General features: G+C 40.5%; 1 protein-coding gene across 2 annotated transcripts in view; it reads left to right on the forward strand.

Annotated features, from left to right (window-relative positions):
• The window catches only part of LOC146626985 (glutamate receptor ionotropic, NMDA 2C-like), a 48227-nt gene extending 25577 nt beyond the window's left edge, over positions 1 to 22650 (forward strand). The window contains exons 9-16 of one of the 2 annotated variants that reach the window (XM_085360955.1): positions 5134 to 5285; positions 7027 to 7180; positions 7573 to 7698; positions 8980 to 9209; positions 13802 to 13962; positions 16525 to 16712; positions 18394 to 18626; positions 21091 to 22650. In XM_085360955.1, the coding sequence (XP_085217081.1) occupies positions 5134 to 5285; positions 7027 to 7180; positions 7573 to 7698; positions 8980 to 9209; positions 13802 to 13962; positions 16525 to 16712; positions 18394 to 18626; positions 21091 to 22650 (2804 nt within the window). Of the gene's footprint in view, positions 1 to 5116; positions 5286 to 7026; positions 7181 to 7572; positions 7699 to 8979; positions 9210 to 13801; positions 13963 to 16524; positions 16713 to 18393; positions 18627 to 21090 lie in introns of both variants that reach the window. The other variant, XM_085360954.1, reaches the window with a different exon arrangement.
• The last annotated feature ends 3084 nt before the right edge of the window (positions 22651 to 25734 follow it).

Genomic DNA, 25734 nt, shown 5'->3' on the forward strand with positions numbered 1-25734 from the left:
GCTATCCAGTTTTGAAATGATTTTCAAAACTGTATATATAGAGAGAGACAGAGAGAGATATGGCATGGACACGGGACCTCTGGGTGTGTTGTGTAGCTTTTGGCATCAGGATCTTGGCAGTGGAGCTTTTGGGTCCTGCAGGTTATACGGTCGGGTGTGCAGGGATTGAGCTCATTCTGGTGCATCCCATGGATGCTTAATCGGATTGGGATCTAGAGAGTTTAGAGAACAGGTCAACCCTCAGCCTCTTTGTCATGTTCCTCAAGCGGTTCCTTAGCAGTTTCTGCAGTGTGGCAGACATCATTGTCATGCTCAGGAAGGCCACTGCCATTGGGAGGTGTTATCACCGTGCTTGGCCAGCCACAATGTTTAGCTGGATGGTACATGAAAGAATCCATAGTTTCCCAGCAGAAAATTGTGTTGTACCAACATCCACTTCGCCTGTCAGTGGTTTTAAGGTTTTGGTTGATCGGTTGTTTGTTTAATCTTTAAATATCCACTAAAACCAGAACTTGCTATGGTTTTAATGATGTTACGTGTCCAGCATTTACGTACTTCTTTATGCCAGTCTAAGCTAACTGGGTGCAGGTTGTAGCATAATATATAGACACAAGAGCAGTGTCTATCTTCTCATCTAACTCTCAGCAGTAAAGAGGAATCTGTATCTGTATATCACAGCTAAACGTGAAGATTTCTAGGTGTAATATTTGCAGTCTGCACAAACTGACCGATCTTCAATCATCTGATTGTAAGCAGATAAACTATTTTAATTAATGCTGTGTTCATGCTCACTTCAATGACTCCACGTATGTGTGTACATGTGTCTGTGGTGCATGTATCATTTATGCAGATTGCAGATCTGGCTATGGCTGGCACATTAATTATAGAATGAGATATGTAGCGGCTGTTGTTGGGCACAATGGCACATTGACTGCTAGTAAAGAAGATTTATCTATCTAACATGGGGACATCTGTCATAGTGGGACAATGTTATCCCAGCCTACCCTCTTTCTGGTTCTCTTTCTCTACTTCTCTCTGGCTGGCATGTCCCATTTGGACGGTGACCAACAAAGAGGGAGCAGGAAAGAGAGAGGGAGAGAGGCGACTGGTGCTCTATAAATCAGTTAATCTTGTTGTGTGGTCTGAGCGGCTTCCCTGCAGAGCAGATGTTTAGTGTGATTAAAACTTTTTGTCTTGCTCATTAAAAACCCTTTCTTTGGACAGATGATAGCTTCTTTTGCCAAAAGGCTAAGCCTACCTCTCCGGGCTGATTAAGAGTAGGAATTCCACACTAAAATCCAGCGTCTCAAATCTCAGCTGTCTGAAATAGTATGGTGTAACCCAATACTGAGCGACCAGCTGCTAATGGGAAGCAGTTCTTAAATTAGATAAGATCTGGGGCAGAAAATTAACAGATAGGAATTTAGATAATTTATTATTTGAGATAATTGATAAATAATTTGGACAACTGATTATTCAAAATTGACAAGAGTTGCTTATGTTATCTTAAGATGTTTTTCTCTTATTGTATACTATAAACACCTTTGAACTCTGATAGGTCACAATTTTTACAAAATGTAAAAAAAAAGTTGCTGTTTTTTGAAAACACTATTTTCAAAGATTATTGTCTACATTGTCTTCACATGATGATCACAAGACTCTTTGAAGTCCTGAGAAAGTACATCCTTACTGTTTCCATAGTAACTTGGAAGGTCAGTATTAGGAAACTGGAAGGTAACTTTATGACAGTAATATCAGAAGAAGATTGAAAAAGTATTAATTCTTTGGAAGGGTTGCAGAAAAGAACACGGTAGCAGGGGTTAGGTTTACAAATCTGCATTTAAATATTTTGGAACACTGTTCTTTGCAAAGATGAGACCAAAGTGGAGATATTTGATCATATACACAACACAACCACCCCATACCAACTGTTAAGCCCAGTGATGGAGGCATGATCATTTTGGCTTGTTTTCTGGGCACCTAGCAGTCATTATGTCGACCATTACGTCCTCTGAATGCCAAAGTATTCTTGAGTCAAATATGAGGCCAGCTGGCCTACAGCTAAAGCTTGGCCCAAAGTGGATCAGGACAGTGATCCCAAAGACAGCAGCAAATCTGCAACAGGATGGCTGAAAAATAAAGAACCAAGGTGTTGCAATGGCCCAGTCAAAGTCCAGACCTCAACCTGATTGAAATGCTGTGGTGTGAGAGCTGTGCATCAACACACACCTCAATGAAATTCAGAAATATTGTAATTAAGAGGACCAGAATTCCTCTACAAGTTGTAAGAGACAGATGAAGTCATATGTGAGACTACCTCAAATTATTGCTGGTAAAAATCTACAAACTACTGAATCATAGGGTTTACTTGGCATTTCACCAGACTGCTCAGAGTACTCTGAAAATGCTCCTTTTCACATGACTGTTAGTTGTGTGCAGCAGAAGTATCTAATAATGAGGTCATTTGGAGGCGCTGGTCTTCCTCTACCTTGATGCATTTTTGCTCAAAGATAAACTGACAAATAACATTACTTTAAAATACAGTTTTGTTTTTTTATAGTAAACCATTCACATTTCTGTGTGGAGTTTGCATGTTCTCCCCGTGTTTGCGTGGGTTCCCTCCGGGTACTCCGGCTTCCTCCCACCGTCCAAAGACATGCAGCTTGTGGGGATAGGTTAATTGGATAATCCAAATTGCCACTAGGTGTGAATGTGCAAGTGAATGTGAGCGTGAATGGTTGTCTGTCCCTGTGTGTTGGCCCTGCGACAGACTGGCGACCTGTCCAGGGTGTACCCCGCCTCTCGCCCTATGACAGGTGGGATAGGCTCCAGCGCCCCCCGCGACCCTGAAAAGGATAAGCGGAAGCGAATGGATGGATGGATGGCATTCACATTTAAATTCATGGCAAGGCAAGTTTATTTGTATAGCAGCTAGAATTGACCATTATAGTATGACCACTCAAATTTTAGTCCATAAAGGAATGGTTTTCTGAGTTTGATATGGAAGAATCTTGGCCTTGCGCTCACCTAACACTATAACCTGAACTGGAACATTATAGTAAACCAGTATCAGTGCAAGCTTAAAACCAGAAGAGTGAAGGCTATTACATGTCCATGTCTGACTGTTCCACCTCCCTCTTACTTTATGCATCAGTTCTGTCATTTGGCACGTCTTTGATTTGTCTTTCTGAGAAAATGAATCCACTTTCCATTTCAAAGTTTATTAACGATTGCATAAAGAGCACACATAAAAGTACAGACGCCTTCAAGACTCATAAGTAATGCGAAACAATGTTACCTCACTTGCAGTCCTTGTGAGGCACAGTGTTCATTGAATAGCTTTAGCTCTGCTTGAATATCCTTATATAAACCAGTAAAGTAATATAAGACAAATATTTTATTATTCATTTTAGATTAGGTCCAGCTTTCTATCCAAAGGTTTAAAATAGTAATAAAATGTTGAAGAATCACAAAGCTTTAGTATCCGTATACTTATGGTTACAAAGCGTGCCTCTGGAGTTTGACTGTTGGTTTGATAAAATGTATTCTGCTTCAGGTAATCAATTAAAAGAAAATAAATGATAAACAGTGATGAGATTAATAATATAAGATTTATATTATCTGATGGAAATACAAACTTTAATAGTTTGCACTGTGCAGCAACGAGGACGATCAGTGCGGTGCAATACTGTCGGGCATTAACTTTGTAGTGTTTTCCTCATCATTTCAACTGGATCACAGTGATGGTAATTTCACAATCTCTTCTCCTTCTTCCTCCTCCGCCTCCATCTGTCCTCCTTTGCACTTGCCCTCATTTCCCTCAAAACTGAATCCGCTGCCCCATCGCTGCATCGTCTGGCTGTTGATCCGTATGTTTCCTGTCTGCTGTTCAGCTGACAGTTTCCCTTTCTCTCACTCTCTCTGGTCTAACATGCTCCCCTCCACGCTGCACTAGTTTCTGGGCATTTGTGGAGACCGCACAGCACAGCACAACACAACTGCTGCTGCGCATCCCCAGGGGACATTGTACTGTATGCGTGCATGTGTTCGTGTATGAAACGGAGAGAGACGGCCCAGTTTACACGTGCTTTTGTGTGTGTTTGTGTGTGAATTGTTAGTGGAGTGTGTATAATGACGACAGGTGGCCAGCTCCTGAAGCAATTAATTAACACGGCGTTTATCAGAGCTAGACTCCCGTGAAAGAACCAAGCCCTCCAAATGCACTTAAAATGTTTCTAAAATGAACTCTTAAGATTTGGAAAATAATCACCTTAATGTTAATTACTCACTTGACTTTTTTCATTCAATCACTTGCTCATTTATTCACTCACGTCGTCTCTTTATCGTTCTTCAGCTCGTATGCTGATTCATTGACATGCCGAGGTTATCAGTCAGTTACGCACAAAGACGCACGCAGACAGACACACACACCGAGTGACTCAGCCCTCGTAGATTTTAGACCCACTTCTTCGGCAGCTGAATAGATGAAAGAGCGGAGGGGGAAAAAGAGAGTTTTTCTTTTCTCAGGAAGTGTGTCAACTCCATTTTCACTTTGTCTGATTTTAACTTTCCCTGTTTGGTGTCACTTTTTGAGGTTTCCATTATTTTTTATTCTATTATTTTTTTCCCACAATTTCCTTTCCCTCTGTTCTCTTCTTCAACACCCCATTAAGTAGCAAGGCCACAGAGAGGAAGGGAGTGCACCCCACACATGCTACACACCTTAATGGGCTTTGATTAGAGGCCATCACAGTCAGTCAACCATTCGCTGTGGCCTCTGTCACACAGTGTGCGAGTGTATTTGTGCTTGTTTGTCATTTTTAGGCATCGCCTCCATCTCACTGAAAGACGTGTTGTTAACCGACATTGATTCCAGCTAATGAAGCAGCCGTTGCCTGCCCTTCACTTTGCTGCTGTAGACGATGGTGTCTGTCAGCATGAGAGCCTGCGACTATTTAGCACTCGCTCTCTGAAGCAAAGTAAAACAACAGCATTGGTGTTGATGCTAAAGATAGCAACTGTCCCAGCTGCCAGCGAGGATCTTTGATCACAGGATGGTTAAGCAAAGTTGTACTAACCGTGTGTGTGACTCTGCTTTTTCTCACCCTTCTTGCAGCATTATTGGCCACTCAGAGTCCTACACAAAGCTGTGCTGTAAGGGCTTCTGCATAGACACCCTGAAGAAGCTGTCCCGCACCATCAAGTTCTCCTATGACCTTTACCTGGTTACCAATGGGAAACATGGCAAGATGGTCCGCGGCGTTTGGAACGGGATGATTGGAGAGGTGAGACATATGTCTACTGAAACAACAAGAAGTCCCTGAATCCAGCAGACATTACAGCTTTCTTGAGCTGCCTGCTGGCGTTGAACAGACAATTATTATAAAAAAGGTGTATGAAGATGTTCAGCCACAGATCTAACCACAATAAATGGAGGTTTTAGGCTACAGCCTGCCCTAGTAACATAAATGTAAGTTATTTATGAGTAGCATATTAGACATCAGCCAAAAACAGCACTGAATATCAAATACAGCACACAGCAACAATTATTCTTTAGTTGTCTACTCCTTTCAACCAAAGCAGTTCTCTTGAATTCAGAAATAGTCCAACTTTAAAAAGAGAGACTCCTGTATTTAGAAGCATGGCACACACAAAGTAACATTCATTTTAACCATTTAAATATGTATGAGGCTGATTTTAGGGTTACTTGCAGGAAGTGCAGAAAGCTGTAACTGACAATTATAAGTTTCCATGCCCCCCCCCAATACATCTAATTACAATACTCACTCTTCTTGTAGATCTACATTGATTTCTACCATCCTCCTCTTCTTTAGCTGCTAAAAAGCTGCTCCCTGGTGCACTTAGCGTATAGTGGTTATTATAAAAGCTTTTTCACTTAAAACCAGCGCTGCGTGCTAAAGCTGGAAACAAGGCTGATGAGAGTAATGAGAATAAAGTAAAAGGTTAAACCCACAGGCTATAAAACCCGACGACTGAACTGAGACACTATAATACTCTGTGTAAGCGAATGAAAGTACAGAGAGGTTGACGATTCTTTGTGGGTTTTTCACCACAAGTCAGTGGTGAAAACTTGTGGTCATACTAAATAAAAATTTTATTCACTGTTAACATAAAAAATAGAACTAAAAAGTGTCAAAGTATAAATTTTCACTAAACAGTACTTCAGAGTAAGCCCCATCAAGTAGAGCGGGATCAGAGTAATAATTTCCTATCAGATACTTGTCAGATAATACAATTTGTGATGAAACTAAAACAAGACTGGAACGTTTTAAATGTTTTTACACCAGGTACACTTTTTTAATATTGAAGCCATTATATTTTATTATCTTTTAAATTGGAAATTTTAACATTAGTCCAGCTAAAATGAAAAATGTCAGGGTAAAAGTACCTGAGAACAGTACTTGAGCATTTGTAGGCAGTGATTTCCTACTTTTGCACGAATACAGTTTCAAGTAATGATAGTTGAGAGTCAAGAATAGTCAAGAGTTTTGGTTTTTTGGATGGGCTTTTTTTTAGGTCAGTGGTGTGATGTCATGCATATGCATACGGTGCTAATACATCATTTTCCCCGCACACACCAAGCCACGTCCAACACAGCTGCATCTGAAAGTGAAGCACCTGAACAGGTGTTCCTCAGGAGAGACTTTTGCTTGTGTTTTTGTGCCTGAAGGCGTTGTGCTTTGGAACTGTATAATTGCGCGCGTGTGTGTGTGTATGTGTGTAAAAAATGCTTTACAGAAAAACTGGCTTGGATGTGAGAGCTCTTGAGATGCAGCATTTTCTCCTTGTGGATTCTGAAATGATGAAAGAAATGTTTTTCATTTATTGCTTGCTGCTTGTGGCTTCCCTGTTTTAAAAGGATTGCTTGTAAAATGTGTAAATATTTCTATTTTAAGCAGAGCACATGTAGGATAAAGAGGGGGAAATTGTTGACCACTACAGCTGGCTCACTGTTGTGCTTCTGTGTTGGTTTTGTTTGCTTTCTGCTTATGTCTCTTCTCTCAGGTGCTGTACAGGCGGGCTGACATGGCCATTGGCTCTCTCACTATCAACGAGGAGCGTTCTGAAATCATCGACTTCTCTGTGCCATTTGTCGAGACGGGCATCAGCGTCATGGTTGCGCGCAGCAACGGAACAGTATCTCCGTCTGCTTTTCTTGGTGAGAAGCACATTCACATTTACAATTTCCTCTGTTCAAGCTGGTTGTATCATTTGTTATCTTTGGAGTGCGATGTTGCCGTCTTTCAAACCACTTTCTTGCAGGGTGGCCTACTTAAACGAGTTCTGTCTCCGTAGACGCTTTAGGAAACTTTTCATTAAGCTTTTATCCCACCAATGACTGTAGCCTACAACTAAATCCCCTAATGCATGACACACACACACCTAAATCTCTTTACCAAACAACAAAATTCAGCTTCATTCTCCCTCCTGGTATCCTGTTATCACACACGTTGATCCCGCCTATCTCAGGCTGAGGTTTTGAAACAGAACCACAAAAGAGACTCACGCCAACCCATGTTTGTTCCTTCACTTCTCCTCCCCCTCTTCCAGAGCCTTATAGCCCAGCAGTCTGGGTCATGATGTTTGTGATGTGCCTGACTGTGGTGGCTGTGACGGTGTTTGTGTTTGAATACTTCAGCCCAGCTGGCTACAATCGCAGTCTGGTGAGCGCCAAAGGTGAGTCTTACATCTTCTTATTGGAAGAATTTATGATGGATAATACAGGACTCATAATTACTAGATCATCGTTAAAGCAGAGGCAAAGTCTGTTTTTTTCAGAGTGTAATGTGTCAAATGGAGTCAATTAGTATTTTCTTCTTTTAAAACTATCCACAGAATAGCTCAGAGCTATTCAATTTGAATCCACCAAGCATTTCAAAGTAAGCCTGCCTACAGGCCTCTAAATCCCGCCCCTTCCCGCTAGCATGTCCTGCAACCCAAAATTTTGGGTTGGGTTTGGGAGGGCTAATCAATCCCAGAATTCAGCGCTGACAGAGCGTGCCTCGTCTCCAGGTCCGAAAGGTCATTTTCCTGTTTTAATTAGCATTCGTCGCTTCACTAATCGAAGTGTGATTGATGGCGGTGGCACCCTCCGTTGCTGCACATGAGCAATGGTGGCAGAGAGCGATGGAAACCGGCTGATGCTGTGAAATTGTTCTGTCATCTTGAAGTTTGTAGAAGGGCATGAGATGGCTGATGAATACTTACACAGTGAACAGTAGACATATTTTGTGTGAAGAAAGAACCCAGATAAAGAAAAGGGCTGAACACTGTCATCAAATACTGCACTTAAAGAATCCATTCATCCACGTAAAAAGAAAACAAACAAAACTTAATTTCCCCTTAACTCTGGTGGTATTTTACCATGCAGATAATTTAGCTTTGCTTAGAGATTTCTTTTTTATATTATATTTTGGCTGAAGAAAGCCCCAATCCCCAGTGAAAACAAGACTGTTCTGCTGAGGAAATGACAGCCGCAGTGGGTTTTGTAACTGAAAAAAGCCTGGAAGCAACTGCAGGGAGTGTTAGTTTAGTTTGTCAGGAGCAAAGAAGGAAAGAACATGGAAGGACAAAGTCTGCAGTAAGAGGAGATCTGGGTAGAGGTACTGGTCAAGAAAACTCTGACGTCAGATAATTTCTTCTCTGACCCTTGAAACGTGGGTATTTAAGCCAAAGCAAAGCCTTTACTTTTACATCACATCACATAATTGGCAAATATCATTTTTCAAAGTGCAAACAAATATGAAATGTCTATCACAGTGCAATCCAGACAGTTAACTGAAGATAGTGGCATTTATTTGCAGCAACTGATCCAGGGACAGTTCCACAGTTTTCCCACTTCGCTGTTTATTTCCACTAATCCAATAAAGGAAGATGAGCTCAAGGTCCTACTAGTTTACTCTAAAAGATAAAACTTGCATGGTTAGATGATACTATCTCCTGTTTCTATTTCATCAGCGCCCGGTGGTCCAACATTCACTATTGGGAAGTCAGTGTGGCTGCTGTGGGGCATCGTCTTCAACAACTCTGTCCCGATTGAAAACCCTAAAGGCACCACGAGTAAGATCATGGTCCTGGTGTGGGCCTTCTTTGCCGTCATCTTCCTGGCTTCTTACACCGCCAACCTGGCTGCTTTCATGATCCAGGAGCAATATATCGACACCGTGTCTGGGCTCTCTGACAAAAAGGTAAGACACTGAACAAAGTTTCACTTGGAGGAACAATGAGGTGGAACAGTTGCTCTCAAACACAGAGAGCTTTCGTGGAGCTGTGAGATATGGAGAAAATCATGTCTTTTTGTTCAAATCCAGCTTATACCACATCATCTGCTCGCTGTCACTCCGCATTGACTAATAAGCCGTGAATGGAGGAGAGACAAAAGACTCACAGAAAGCCTTTAAGATGAAGTCAAGTAAAAAGACTCTGATGTGAATGTCTCTGTCCTTTTCCTATCACTGGGGAGCCCAGTGGCATGAATGACTAATCAATTACTCCCTTCTGTCAATACAGATGGTGTCTGAGTCTCAACTTGTCCTGTCAGTGTTTTGGTCTGTCCATCAATATTCTCTCTGTGCCGTCTCCATCGCTTGTCTCGCTCACACTGTTAAAACAAGATCGGAAAATGTCAAATGATTTAAAAAAAAAAACTAAACAGCAACAAAAAAGGGTCAACAGAAGAAAAGAACACCCACATACTTTACTTAAATGTGCATGCACATACTAAGACACACACACATACACTCAACCTGGAAGCAGGTCCTCAGAGGAGCTTTACAAGAAAGCCTGTCTTCATACATAGCATAAACATCTCCCAGGCAGGGATCAGCAGAGCCACTTCAGTGATCTATGGCTGTATTAACTGACTATATTAACTTTATGCAAATGCATTATGCTCCAGAACTGATATTAATTAGCCTGCACAGCATAGAGCCGCACCTTCCTTTAATTCAGCACAACAAAAGATTGGTTAGGTTTAGATCGTACCCTCGCTAGGTTTACATGTTGCAGGTTTAAAGGACACACAATTAGGAGTCTTTGAAATATGTCTTGTTCTGAAAATAACATCATAATTTCCTAGAATTTCCAAAGAAAATTAATAGAAAGAAATCTGCTCTGTGGCACTAACTATGGACAAAATATGAATCTATCTAAAAGAAGAGCTTTATTTAAACCCAAATATATCTCAATATTTAGTTTAGCATGCATAACTATATGATCATTCTTTATTATTTATTCTCTATCATGAGCCAATTGGACTAAATAGGGTTTAAGTTACTAAGAGCCAGTGTTGGTCAAGTTACTTGAAAATAGTAATTAGTTACTAATTACTGATTACTTCTCCAAGAAAGTAATGCCATTTCTTTACTGATTACTAATTACTAATTACTGTTTTGCAATCATAATCCCTTACTTGTTACTTGAAACAAGTAATCAGATTACAGTTACTGTCCATCTCTGCTAATAGCCACAGGTGGGAAGTAATAAAGTGCAAATATTAAATAAAATTAAATAGAATTTCAGGTATCTGCACTTTATTTGAGTATTTATTTTTCAGATAACTTTTTACTGTTATTCCCTAAAATTTTAAACAAATATGTGTACTTTCTACTTCTTACATTTTAAAAATGGACTCATTACTTTTGGTTTAACTCTGGAGCTTAAGTGGGCCGGAAGAAGCGCAGGTGTCTTTTGCAGTACTCCAGAATCTAGCTAGCACTAAATTGCAGATTTAAAGCTTATGTGTAATGCCATAATTATCATCACATATTTGAATTGTATATGATGCATTTGGATAAAGTATGTATTTTCATATTGTGAAACATCCTGCAAAACAAACTAAGCTGTAATAATTTTAAATGGTGTGTTATTTAGTGCATGATAAACAGGTTAGTTTGCAGTACTGTGGTGACTTCACAGTGATGAAAAAGATGACAAGAATTTTTTTTTATTGAAAAATAAAGTTTTCAATTTTCTTAAACAGCTGGCTAATAATAATAAAGTGTAGCAACACTTACATAGCAGGCTTGTGGTCTTACTGTTCAAGCGCTTTACACAACAAGTCACTAAAGCCATTCATGCAGTGCTTTATCTATCACACATCTACAACTACAGTCAGTTTCAGATCACCAGTTAACCTAACAAGCATGTATTTGGACCTTGGGAGGATACTGGCATCCCCAGAGAAAATCCACAGGCACAGGGAGCACAAACTACACACAGAATATTTAAGGAGGACCCAGAACTTGCATGCTGTGAGGCAACAATGCTAATCACCGCACCACCTTACCACCCGTGAAGTTCTGAAATTTCTCAAACAGGATGAAATACTTTTTGGAGGGGATTATTTGTGAGCTGTGGATTTATTATACACATCACTGTAGTGTAGGTGTTTCATATTCAGGTTTGGAAAAATGTCTCCAGCTCAGATGAAATGGGAATCTTCTGATGCTGTAAATAAGAACAGATGATACATAAGGTAAAAGGATGATTATAATTGTGATGTGATTATAATCGCAATCATGAGGTTTTAAGTTTACCATGAGGCATTTGTACTTTTTAAAAAAAAAAAAAGGTTATAGGACGCACTGCTGAACGAGATTACTGGCTTAATCCTAATGATAGAAATTTATTTCCTAAAATTTAACCTAAAGAGTTTCCTCAGTAAGAGGACTTTTTGTACAGTCATTATGTACTAAAATAAGTGTATTTTAATGCCCACATACAATATGAGACATGCATAACTGCCCTTTTTTCTATTAAAGTAATTTCAAACTAATGGGAACAAACTCTGTAGTCCTTGATCTGTATAAAATTGCAGTAAGCTTTCAAGTTCAGGAATTGTTGTGTGAAATTCTGCCCTTTGCTTCCACAGAAACTGTTTTCCAAAGCTGCAATTAGTCACTAAAAGGCTGTTGATGCTACATATTATTATTTTATTAACTTAAACACACTCTGCAATTTTGTACACAAGAGGAGCTCAGGACATCGCCGCCCCATCAATTACAATGAAATTGCTTTTAGAGGGAATCTCTTGATGGCCAGCATGGACGGGAGCAGCAATTACAGCAACCAATAATTCTTCAGTTGTATGTATGGGTGTCAAATTAAGATAGACTTGCACAATGTGAACCTATCCTGTAATTTCTAATCTTCTGGCTGTGATGTGGACTTTTTTTTCCCCAAATAGTTCATTATAACAAAAAGCCTCTCATCGAAAGCCATTGCAATGCAGCTAAAGCGTGATTATATGAACACACATAGACACATCTACTCGTACGCTCACATTTTGATTGGCCCATTCATTCGTGCTCAGCGCAAAAGGTCAACGCTGTAACCAAGATGAATAGCTCTTTGCTGTTTACAGTCTAATTGAGCGTTAACAGACATATTTCGGCTTCATTCTGCTCTCTGCATCATCTAATCAAACGCGAACTTCGATCAGCCACAGATTGAACCACGCTAGGATCATCTCTGTGCAGTGAAATGATTCGAACTCATGCATGTTGATATCAGATTTTAATAACACTGAGGTGAGTGAGTGGCTTCCATTCCATTTATACAGCGTTACGTTTAGTCGCCGATAAGATCAGTTTTGGAAAAAGATGGAATGACTTTAAGATGGATTTCATTAGCAAGAACCTCAACCTGAAATATGAATGACAGGCGTTAATTGAAGATGAAGCAGGGAGCTTGGGCAGAGGCTGTAGTTTGGAAAAGGCTTTACCAAGGATCGGTGGTGGCTTCTGGGCCTAGCAAATCGCCATCATACCTTTGAGAGACGTTGAGCCAGGGAAAATGGCAGCAGAGAGTACGTGGTGCCAGCAGGCATTTGTAGAAATTCAAGTGTTTGGGGTGTGGTCCAGCTCATGAAATTGAAATAAATTATTCTAAGTAGTCCCTCATCCTTTTGACTCCTTTCTACCATGTTACTTCACACTTATGTCTGCTCTTTAGTTTATTTTTAATTTCCTCTCCATTTATTGATTCACAATTTCTTGCCTAAGATTCTTCCTAATTTCCCTATGTTTCCTTTTCTCCTTTTCCTGAATTCTTCTTGTTTTTTCTTTCCCCTTTCCTTCCTTTTTATTCTTTCCTCTGCACATCCTTCATCTTCATTTTATTTCACCTGTTTCTTCTGCTCTTTCGTCTTTTGCCTCCTCTTTTCCACATCCTTTGGTCTTTCCTTTGTTTTTTGTTCTCTGACACTCCTTTAGGGCATTTATTCCCTTCAAGGACCTGAAGCTCCATAAAGCACCCCTCCAATAGCCAAACCCATCTGTTCTCTGATTGGATAGTTAAATATGTGATTGACATGACATTGACCAATCAGATGAAAGGAAGAAAAATAGGGTCAAAATTCGTACTTGCAACTTGCAGAGTTTCACACGTATTTTTTTTGGCTAAGTCCACATACAAATCTTTTTTACACACACAAATTCTTTTTACACATACAAAACTGATTTACAAGTACAAAATATTTATGACCACAATTTGAGCCCATACTCCTTTTTCATATCTTCATTTTTCTTTACTCTCCTCAGTTTTCCCTGTCTACATTTTAAAATATATTTTTCCCCTTTTGCTCTTCTCCTCATCAGCATTTTTTTTGTTCTCTCCCACTTCCATATTCTTCCCTGACTACCGTCAGTCTCTTGTCACTGCTTACTCCTTCTCTCTTTATGTTTTTCTCCTCACTGAAAGTCTCTTATTTCACTATGTCTCACTTATCTCATGCGTCTTCTCCCCTTTCCCTTTTCTCTCTTCCTCCGTCTCCCTGCAGTTCCAGAGACCACATGAGCATTATCCTCCTTTCCGCTTCGGGACCGTCCCAAATGGAAGCACAGAGAGAAACATCCGCAGCAACTACCCCGACATGCATACATACATGGTGAAATACAACCAGAAAGGGGTGGAGGAAGCCCTAGAAAGCCTCAAAAATGGGTAAAGTTTTAATTACATTTTAAATATATTACACATTTTGATAGAAAATTATATTTAATTGGTCCTCATCCAAGTAAAGACATAGTAATAATTATTAGAATTTGTATAGTACACTTGAGGTTTGATGCTCTATGTATCTATTTCTAAAATAGGCCAATCTGATGGGTGTATTTTTAGGTTTAAAGTAATTTCTAGTAGAGCTTAATTTGTATAGAAAAGAGCTGTCGGGAATGCCAACTTCACAAAGGACCAGATCATTTTTGAAGAACCATACAGGTGATTTGGGACATTTTTTATAAACCAGTTGTGCGCTCTTTATATTTTTTTTTACTGATTTTCTTGGTTTCCCTCTGAAATAAAAATAGATTTTCAGACATCTGATCCAACATTTTCTTTCTTTCTTTCTTTCTTTCTTTCTTTCTTTCTTTCTTTCTTGTTTACCTTTAATTAGTAATGCACCTGATGGAGTGTGTTGTCAGTCAGTTCCAGACGTAAAAGACCACCGACTTATGGACTGCTCTGAAATTCTGCAAAAGCATTCACGGTGGCGAGATGATGAAGTAATTGTATCAGATACTTTGGTGTCAGAGAGTGAGATAGATTCCATTAAATTTAGTGCAGGTATCCATGAGCCCAAGAGCATAAATCGTAACTATTGTGTTGATCCTTTGACTTTTTAATCTAATGCAATGTCCTAACTTTAAACTTTATCCAACCAACTCAATTTTGTTGCAGACAGTCACTGTCTGCAGGGAACAGATATTAGCCCGTGAATACTTGCCTGTCATTGTGAACCCGTTGACGTTTCCTCTTTGCCCAAAGTGTTTTTTATCTTAATTCAGCCTCACAGAGCCTCTAGCTGTAGCTTTGGGGTCCAACGATATCCTTGTATCCGACAGCCTGGGTTTCTGTTCGAGACTCTTCAGAGTGTTATAAGAGAGAGGCTCTCAACTGGTGCATTTAAATTTGGCATTATACTTTAAAAAAAAGCTGAGTAAAGCTTCTTTTTGATGAATTTCTACTATCAAACAAGATTCAAACTAGTTGATTGCTTTTTAAATTAACTAACAGTAATGTCGGACTAGAAGGCAGAATGTGGGCTGTAGTAAGTAAAATACCACATTCCTATTTGATAGGCTAAAATACCCCAAACTACACACAGAGTACACAACTCAGTAAGTACAAAAAAAATTCACTAAGGGAGAAATTCTATCGAAGCTGATGCTGGTGCTTTGTGAAAAAATACACCCAACTCTTGTTGGAACATGAATTAACTGCGATTAACCTTTTTTTTGTTTTAATTTGAGTTAAATGTCACAAACCATTCTTAGGCATGATTACGGTTACACCTGTCGAAAAAGCATCATATAATTATGCCACCCTCTAAAGACACTGAAGTCACGCTGATGTCTATTACTCTGGAAAGCTTTACAAAGCAGTTTCTAAGGCTTTGATACTCCACTAAACTGCGATGAGAGTGATTACCCACAAATAGACAAAACTTGGAGCAGTGGCTGGTTTAGCAAAGTTATTCCAAGAGCCCAGAACAACATCTAAGGAACTGCAGGCCTCACTGGGCCTTCAGAGACTGGGAAAAAATGATATTCATGGGAGAGTTCCAAGGCGAAAACCACTGTTGACCAAAAAGAACTCAAAGCTCTTCTCACATTTGCCAAATCTTGATCATCCCTAAGAGTTTGGGGAAAATATTTAGTGGCCTGACAAGACAAACATTTTGGAAGCTCTGAGTCCTGACATGGTACCAGCAGTCAGACATGGCTGTGGTAGTGCGATGGTCTGGGGCTGCTTTGCTGCTTCAAGATGCCTTCATCTATTCAATTCAATTCAAATAGCACAAAATTAATCTGTTGTCTCAAGGCGCTTTATTTATAAGATAAAGATCCTGCAATAATACAGCCAAAGACCACCGAGGAGAAAGCACTTGGCGATAGTGGGAAGGAAAAACTCCTTTTACCAGGATATAAACTCCAGCAGAACCAGGCTCAGGGTGGGGCGGCCATCTGCTGCCATCAGTTGCCAGTTTTCACAAACACTTGATTGCAATTCTTGTCACAGCCAGGTTGTTAGTTACTTACGTTTAGGATGTAACTGCTTTTCCACACAGGACCAGGTAGGTTTGGATAACTTTACTTGCTTGATAAAAGAAGTCATTATTTAAAAAAAATACATTTTGTGTTTACTCTGTAATATTTGTCTAATATTAAAATGTGTTCATGATCTAACACATGCAAATATGACAAATATGCAAAACGGAAAAGAGAAATCAGAAGGAGGGTAAAGTTAGGCAGTGAAACACACGGTGCAGGGGATTCTGGAACAACTTCACCTACGTCTGTGGTTCATGAGGACAGCTTACAGTCTGAAAAATCCAGCAGAACTTGTAATATATAGAATAACTTTATTGACTGACTGATGCATTTGGATTTGAAGCTTCATCAGGGTGGAAATAAAATCATACAGAGAACATTTTAAGTAATATATATATGTATATATAAAAACATCAAACAGCCACTACACTTAAGATACTCCATTTGCATGCAGGAAGCTGGACGCCTTCATTTATGATGCTGCTGTTTTAAACTACATGGCCGGGAAGGATGAGGGCTGCAAACTGGTGACCATCGGCAGTGGGAAAGTGTTTGCCACCACGGGGTATGGCATCGCTCTGGAGAAAGACTCACGCTGGAAACGACCTATTGATCTAGCACTGTTGCAGTTCCTTGGAGATGGTAGGCACAGATCCAAATCTTTCATTTTCAAAAGTACATCTCGTACCTGCACACACTTTTAGATTTTCCTCAACTGTAAACGTCTGTGTTTATTTCTGTCTCTGTGGCACACTGTATGTGCACCATGTATCTGGAGTCAGTCCAGTTCAGTGTGTGCTGTATCAGCAGGGAAGTGGGCTTACAGGGAAGAGTTAATATCCTGCAGAACAGCAGGAAATGTTAGGGATATGATTATCTCTGTGACACACTCACACACACATATATATACACGTCCTACCTACACATACACACAAACACATTCACCATGGTGGCTGCCGCCGGTGTGGAGTTAATATCCTCCCTCCTCTGAGAGCTTAAGAGCACCCTCCCCGCATACGCACACACTCACACTCACTCCGAGTTTTCCGTGATGATGTAACTAACAGTGTGTTTATGGTCAACATACGGTAACTGGGTGATAAAATGGGCCGCTGGGGAGAGCTCAGCTCAAGAGGTGGCCACCTGTTCAGAGGCCTAGAGGGGTGGCTTTTGTGGTAATGATATTTAATGGAGATATGTTCAGGGACCTTACGTTCTCTGATATAAAGGGTGCTGTATTGGAACAGGGGAATGCATTAACATGACCAGAAAAACAAAGAAGACAAAATATGCATATGTATAAAGCTTTTGTGTACACCTTATGCATACATATCTTTGAGTTTTGGTCCAAAACTTTGTTGAATTTTAAAAAACATTAATAATTACCTAAATATACAGTATAATATGCACTTAATATCTCCCTTTATAATTCACATATTCACATTAAAGCTATACAGTATCTCCACAGATGGAAATATTCACTTCAGTTAGACATACCTGTGTTCCAGCCACACAGATCTCCACTATATATGGTCAGCTCATAGGCAACAAAGAATGAAGTTGCACCACCAAATGAATAAGGATTACCACAGGTTAATTAAACTTAATAATAATCATGATGAGTGTAAATTCATATCAGTGGTGTGAAGCAGTGCATGGATGAGCTGGCAAGTGTGTGGCATATGATGTGTGTGCAAAAAGAACAATAAACCAAATTAAACACACTCCAATCTGAGCACATTTCTCCCCAATATGTAGGGTTAATTTAATAGAAGGAAATCATCAACATTTAATAACCCTTTGCCCTGTGACTGGGCCATTAATGTGGCCAGGGAAAGTGGAAAGACAAGTGCAAATCATACAGTCCACTAAACCAACAACTAGACTATATTTACTCACATTTTCCCAAAATTAAAGGTGGGAATATTGGACGAGCCCCCAATTGTTACGATTCCTAGGCCGCAATACAGAATGAGTCATGCAAACTGAATAATAATTATCATAGGTTTATTATGAGAAATTGAAACCTATGACATTTGAATATTTTGTTTTCTAAAGCAAAACAAAACAAAACAAAAACTTTGCTCTACTCCAAAAACTTAAATCACCTTAAAAACTTCATCTATCCAGAATAATTGTTTGCTTTGTTTACAACAAGCATTCACACTATGGAATTCAGAGTTGCCTGAAGTTAGCTCTGTCCAACTACAGTGTAAAAAACCTCTAAAACATATGACATGTTCATTATGGAAATGGTTATCTTCAGGTTACTATAAAGCTGCCATGTCTCTGACTAACTCCCATAAACCTTCATCCCTTTTAGGAGACACCGAGCGCTTAGAGACAGTTTGGTTGTCAGGCATCTGCCAGAATGAGAAGAACGAAGTAATGAGCAGCAAGTTGGACATCGACAACATGGCAGGTGTATTCTACATGCTACTGGTGGCTATGGGCCTCAGCTTGCTGGTCTTTGCCTGGGAACACCTGCTTTACTGGAAACTAAGACACTCCCTTCACAAGTCTCACAAACTCGACTTCCTGTTGGCCATCAGCAGGGTGAGATTTGCAAGTTTGTTCACTGATTTTTGTTGTTTTATTTATTGCCTTCGTGGAAATAGGAGCAACAAAAACAGGCAGGATAGAAAGAAAGCAGGCAGCAAAAATCAAGCGGGAATTGGGATGGGATCACTGCTGATGGCATTTGTGCACATCTGGTATGTTCCAGGGTTGCACTGTGGTCCAGTGAGGACACAGAAAATGCAAAAAAGATTTAGACATACATATTGATTTTAATATATATAATGAATATATTACATATATTGGATTAAATCTTCTTTTTTAACAGTTGATATGGCTCTTTGGTACAGAGGTTAACGCTGGGTTCTGACCTGCTGGTTGGCTGGGGCCTTTATTTGTGGACTTTGAATGATTTCCCTGTGCCCACCTGGCTTTTTTCTGGGTGCTTAGGCTTCCTGCCTCAGGTTAATTGGCCGTATGTGTTGATGTTAGCTCGAACACCTGTCTATCTCTGTGTTAGCCCTGAGATGGACAGGTGACCTATCCGGAGTATATCCCACCTCTTAGCCAGTGTCAGCTGGGATTGGCTCCAGCCTCACTCTGACCCTGGCTGGATAAGCGATGAAGAAAATGGATGGATGGCTGTTATGTGCTCTAACCTCTCAGCTATCAGGTTGCCTCTTGTCAGTTGATTAAGTTGTTTTTGTGAGAGAGCTGGGTTGTTTATGCATCCTCGGTTGGTTTGATAACTGATTGCATGATTTACAGAAGGGGGATTGAGAAATTGCCTCGCTGATTTTTGCATTGATCATTTAGTTAAGTGACTGATTGGCCCCTGTAATTTGATTAGTTGTATAACAGCTTGCTGGAGAGATTGAAAGACTGGCTGGTATATTATTTTGGCTCTAAGTGGTTGGTTGGTTTTTTCTTCATTTAACATGTTGTTTTACACGAAGTGGCTTTTATGTGATGATAAATTAATGCAAATGGCTGTGTATTTGCATGCAATTACATTGCGTTATTGAAAGGCCTTGTTATAATGTTAGCTAAAATGGTACAGTATTCTTATTAAGAATGAGAGGGGAGGGGAGAGACAAAAAAGGATGAAAAGCAGCTCTAATTCTGATGTTTACTCAGCATTTAACTTTGATTGCCTAATGTTCAATTAGCCTAAATCACTACCCAGTTTGTTGATGCAGTTGTTTTGGAATGTGGTTATTGAGGCAAAATGCTCTGGCCTCAGTTACAGCCAGGAAAATGTCTATGGACTCCAGCCTCCTCTACTGTGTAATCATACCATTGTGCCTGGATCTGGGTTTTATCAGATTAACGGCTAAATGACTATCTGATCATTAATCCATATGGGGCGGCCCCAAGGACCAAATTAAATTTGGCTCTTTCAGGATGTCTCAGCTAACTGTAAGCAGAGAACAGTCATGGGATTTGGCTCTTTGTTTGTTAGAGTTAGAGACAGTTTGTTCTGTAAGGGACTTTAGGCATGTGTCCCCATGTGCCACTATTGGTCCAATCCTCTCAGCTTAAACAGTTTTTCCTTGGGTTCGGGGAGAATGCATAATTTACTGGTGACTAACACTTGCCTTGGTGACAAGATAAGATATTAATGAAATCTATTTTTATGCCAATGGGATGTTTAGTATATAAGAGGTGGGTCATCACTTTAAGATGGGGGAAATCTCATCTGTCAAATTGTTCCCACTAGGGCGATTCAAAGTTAAACAGTTTGTGGCTAACCAGTGATTTCTTGATTTATTCCTAAATTCTGTTTTCTTGTCTTTTGAGTCATTCTTGTCTGTGGTAATTGAGAGAAGTATTGCAGTACAGACAGTAGACATCTGGATGTAAGCAGAACGGTAGCTTCTCTTCCTGCTGTGACAGATGAAGCTGTGGCTGGATATGTTCCGTTGGTTCAATCTGTGAAAGACATATCCAGCTAGAATAGGACTAGTATTATTTGAACCTGTTGTGCTTCCCTCAGATATGTGCAACCAACATATGTCAGGTTAACATCCAATGCACAGCTACAGCCAGAATCACTGACATCATTAAGAGGAGAAGCTGAGATGGAGGTGGGTTGCAAAGTTGCTTGCAGACACACCACAGCTGAGAGTAGCCTAAAGCAGCTTCAGTAGTGTGGCCAAGACTGTTGCAGAGATTGACTTCTTGAACCCTGCCTGAACCACCACTATGTTCACTGTTTCTTCCTAATATTAGAAACACAGACAGCAGCTATAAATAAGGATTCACCAACTCTCACTGTAGTTATAACCAGCAATGGTCTATTATAACACACAACATTGTATTGTAATGCAGCTCAGCCTTTCTCATTAGATCAGATGAAATACAAACATATAAAAGAAACTAAACAGTATTTCAAGGTAATGCCAAAGTAGTCCTTAAAAAGATCTTTGGGGGCAAAGAATTTTTCTCACGTCTTGTCTTCATTCTTTATTTGTTTTTTTTGTCCCTCTCGTTTATCTTTCAGGGTATTTACAGTTGCTTCAATGGAGTGGAGGATACTGGGCGTTCGTCTGGTTTGGCCAAACCTGATTTGACCTCCAATTACGCGCAAGCAAATATGCTTAAGATGCTTCGAACTGCAAAGGATTTGGTCTCCACCGCTAATGTAGAGAGCTCCCTGGACAACGCCACCAAGACCATTGAACAGCTGAGTCGACATGGTGGCAGCTTGCCTGTTCGTGTTCCACAAGTTGCCACAGAAGCTGTACCAGCAGGGTTTGCTTATATTACAGAGAATCATTGCTCTCTTCCTCAGCAGTCTCTAACCCCACCTCTGACTGCTGTAACCTCTCTGAAACAGCAGAGGGGTATGAGCAGGCCCACACCACTGCGCTACACACTACCAACACGCTCTACTTCATGTCTGTATGACAGACCACTTCCTGTTTCCAGCCTCAGCAGTCCCCACTTGGCCGTTGGAGAGCCACTCCCTCATCAACATCCACACCACTACCAAACCACCGGGAGACTCTATGTAGACACCCACTCACACTCGTCCTTCATTCCCTGCACCGATCTCCAGCTACCTGACATCTACACCTCTCACCCAGCCTCCTCACCCCAAAACCAGCATGTTCAACTGGGGTTTTCCCGACGGAAAAGGAGGTCCAAGAGTTTTCAGTTTGACGATGGGGATGTGGAGAGGAGAATACACGGGGAGCAGGAAAAGAGTGACAAAAGTCCTGTGTGTCTGAGTGAGCTTAAAGTCAACCACCTCCAAGACAACCACATGTCGTCCCCGAGCGTTGACAATATTTACACAGGGGAGACGATGCCTCCGCGTGTAGAGAACTACGGCTCTTGGCCACCGGAGGACCTTGTGCTGAGAGGCAGACGCAGGCACAGACGCCCCTCTTTTCTCAAAGCAACATGGGGTAGCGAGCAGATCCACCAGCTTGATGAATCCCAGTCTTCCCTGTCCAGTCAATCACCTTCAACCCTTCCAGACCTCTTCCCATGTATTCTTACTCAAACTACACCTGCTAAGGCATACAATCCTGCACATCTTCGAAACAACCTGTGCCTCCCGAGGAACCAGGCCTACCTCCATATAAGGGAGGACCAAAGGAAGCCCAATGGGCGTAAGGGCCAGCGGCTGCGCTACTCGCACTCAACCCACCTACCAACATATGGAGAAGCAGTGCAACATGGGACTGGGATAGGGCGGGGCGTGGTACGGAGAGCCACCAGCTTGCTCAGCAGACAGTATGCACATTACCTGAACTCATACCCTGGACTCCCCCTCTACCATGGTCCTCTGGACTTGCAGCACCACAGCCAGACTGCTAGCAATCACCCAGGATCCAGCCCAGTTTGCCAGCTGTTGGCTTGTGGTGGTGGGGGGTGTGGGGGGCAGCGGGCTCTGTTGTACCAGGACAGTGTGTATGGAGCCTACGGGGTCTATCAGGGGTCCCAGACTGGATCAGAGGCTCAGGTAGGTCAGGGAGCAGGGGGGCAGCCTGTGGGGAGCCCCTGTGTACTTAGGCCCTGGCGACGGGTGTCCAGCTTGGAATCTGAAGTTTGATTGGACACCTCTAGGACCTCAAAAGGTGAAAATTGTGGTTATACAGTTGACAGGACATTAAAACATTACCACTGTGGAGAGAGTTTATTGGTTAGATTAACGTAAAAGGGTAAAGTGTGTGACTTGAAGTAACTGTTGATTTTCGATGTGACTTTATGTGGTAAAGAACAAAGTTTTGGCTCGCCAGATTTTACGGATATGTTGAACTGACGCGATAATCAGTACAGAAAGAAGACTGCACTGTTACCAATATATCCTCAAGAAAGCTACCGAAATCTGACGTTGGCAGGTTAAACCCACTTGCTGCTTTCTTATGAACAACGCTTATGTGTTTTCTGTGCTTCAATGTGCACCAAAATTTACAGCAGTCTATGGTGTTGGTGCATGGTTAAACTATAACCAGAGTTTTCATGCTGTGTGTGTTGTGTATATTTTATTGTGGATGGTTGGGATTTAGTCTTGGGTGTCGAATAGATGGACTATCTTTAAACACAACCACCAAAAACAAGCAGCCATTGTAGCAAGATATTTTAAGAGAGATGCAAAGCAGACGTGGAGAGTTTTATTCCAACATGAAACATTCAGTATTAAAATGCTTGTATTCCAGAAACACAAAGCAGCAGCAGTTTTCTAAACTGAAGTAATAATCATTTTGAGACATCTGTTATTTTCAGGTAACTTAATTAAATATTCATAATGTTTTGGAGCTAAAATCTTCACGTCTTCATGTAGTGATGAGGCAGACAAGGGATTGACTATGTGAAAGCAGTCCATGTGAACACAATCTGCAAACTGGTGAAAGCGACAGGACAGGATTGACCAGCACTAGGTGTCTTAAACTATGGACTCTCGTTCCTCGCTGTGTCTCACTGTGAGGCTACAGTACAGCACAACATCGCACAGGGCCTGACATTAAATCAATTCTATATCCTAAATACTATATCAATATAGAGAAATGTGTTAATTGAGGCTGTTAGTGTCATATTCATGTATTCTACATATGATAGGAATTTATAGTCACTCTTTTTCTAAATACACCTCTGGCACATTCTGAGTTTTTCTTTTTGTAAAGCTGTCGCTGATTTATTGAAACATTTGTTATTACTGTATTAACTCTACAGTTTGCCTATATTACGATTTTCATCACTCCCTCTTTTCCACTCTTTTATATTCCCTCATTGTCCCTATTTCCCATCTCCTCTAACTGTTTAATGATCAAATTTAAATGAGGTAATTGAAAGCTATTCTAGTATCTATATTACCTGGCTCCCTCACCCTGTAATTAATCACTTAGACCAATTAAAGAGCCTTTTTGAAAGAATATGCATGTGTACTTCTTCTTTGTTGCTCCTATTTTGTTGAGGAACATTTGTATTCTAATAGAATACAAAGCCATATTACAGTACTCTGGGTAGCCTGATACTTGATTCCATGACCTTAGTTCATCACAGCATAGAAAGTTTCATAGTACAAGGTGGTGGAAACATTCCTTAGAGATTTTGGTTAGCTACACATCTGTATCGCAAATCTTATTCAGCCCTGGGGTCAAATCAAAAGGAATATCATACGGATCCTTCAGGTTACACAGAATACATTGTTCACTATTATGTTAAGGTGGACAGACTGTGAACCAAAGCCTTTTTTTATGCATCAAATATTTATTCAAGCGTTTTGCACTCAATTATTTAAAACAAGCATTGCCTCAGGAAAGTTTTGATGGTGGACGGGAATGCTGGGAAATGTATCACTTGTGCTTCTTGATTTAGCTTCCTGTCATTTGTAGAAAACGCTCGTGAACCGGTTGACGTCAACGATGCAATAATTTGTTTATAGTAAATGTCGTCAGCACAGTGGCATTATAAATTACGTTTAGCAGGTAAAGTAATATAATAGTGCAACGGTCTCCAACCTTTTTTTGCACCACGGACCAGTTTATGTCCGACAATATTTTCACAGACCAGCCTTTAAGGTGTTGCAGATAAATGCAACAACATAAAACCAGTACCAGTACAAAAAAAAGAGAAGATTTATTCATAACACCCGGGAAAAGATCCAGGGAAACAGAGTTAACGATAAAAACAATAAAAAAAGAAATAACGCCAAAAAATGATAAAAACCCTGAAAACCATAAATTTCACACCTGAGCCTCAACTCTCGCGGCCTGGTACCAAACGACTCACGGACCGGTCCATGGCCCAGGGGTTGGTGACCGCTGTAATAGTGATCAAAGGAGGAAGGAGATAAGAGAGCAGAGTAACTATGTCACCAGGACCTCGGATCTGAGTTATCAGTGACTTTGCTGTGACAAAAGATCAAGTTCTGAGGGGTGAGTACTGTTTTTGTAAAGAATTGTTGCATGTTGAAAATATACAAACATGTCATTGTGTGTATGTTACAGAGATTTTGTGGTAGATTATGAGGCACAGCTAAGTGCCTGCTGTTCAGTGTCTTAATTCAGACTTCTCTGTAAATACACATCTGTTAATACATACATGACTTTTGAACTAACTTCTCTATTTGCCAAACCTCTGATCACATATCAAAAATCAACACATATGTGTAGAAAATATAGTTAAACATACTTAAATATCAAACAATGGCACAACAGTGATATCTGATAACTAAGAACTTAGAAAATATACAAGTTAGAAAGGACAGGAAAGACAGACTAGCGGACGAAGATGAGGATCTGGTCACAGATCAAAGCCTCCTTCGCTGATCTTGTCATATGGAGGTCAATCATCTGCTGCAGCATCCGGGAGGAATATCCTTTTGGTGTTTGGGTCACATGTCAGCTGGTGACACAAATACAAGGCAGAAAAAAAGATACCATCAACTGGCAGTGATGTTCTTCTGTCACTTCTAATCTGCTGTCAACTTTTCAACTTTTGACATAATTTCTGTCAGCGTTTACCAAACCTGACAGAGTGGCGATCATGGCACGCTGTTAACTCTCCAGTAACCCCTGCCTGAAGCAAATTCAACCAAAGATAACATACCTCAGTCCAAGGTGACCTTTTACTCCATGCTGTTGTCATAACGAGATAAGACTCCATTGAGGAAGCCAGATGAGTAATGTTCGGG

This window comes from Diplotaxodon limnothrissa, linkage group LG8 (assembly GCF_057381915.1).
Source record: "Diplotaxodon limnothrissa isolate DT_005_m linkage group LG8, D_limnothrissa_male_GT1.1, whole genome shotgun sequence".
In the NCBI taxonomy this organism is placed as follows: Eukaryota; Metazoa; Chordata; class Actinopteri; order Cichliformes; family Cichlidae; genus Diplotaxodon; species Diplotaxodon limnothrissa.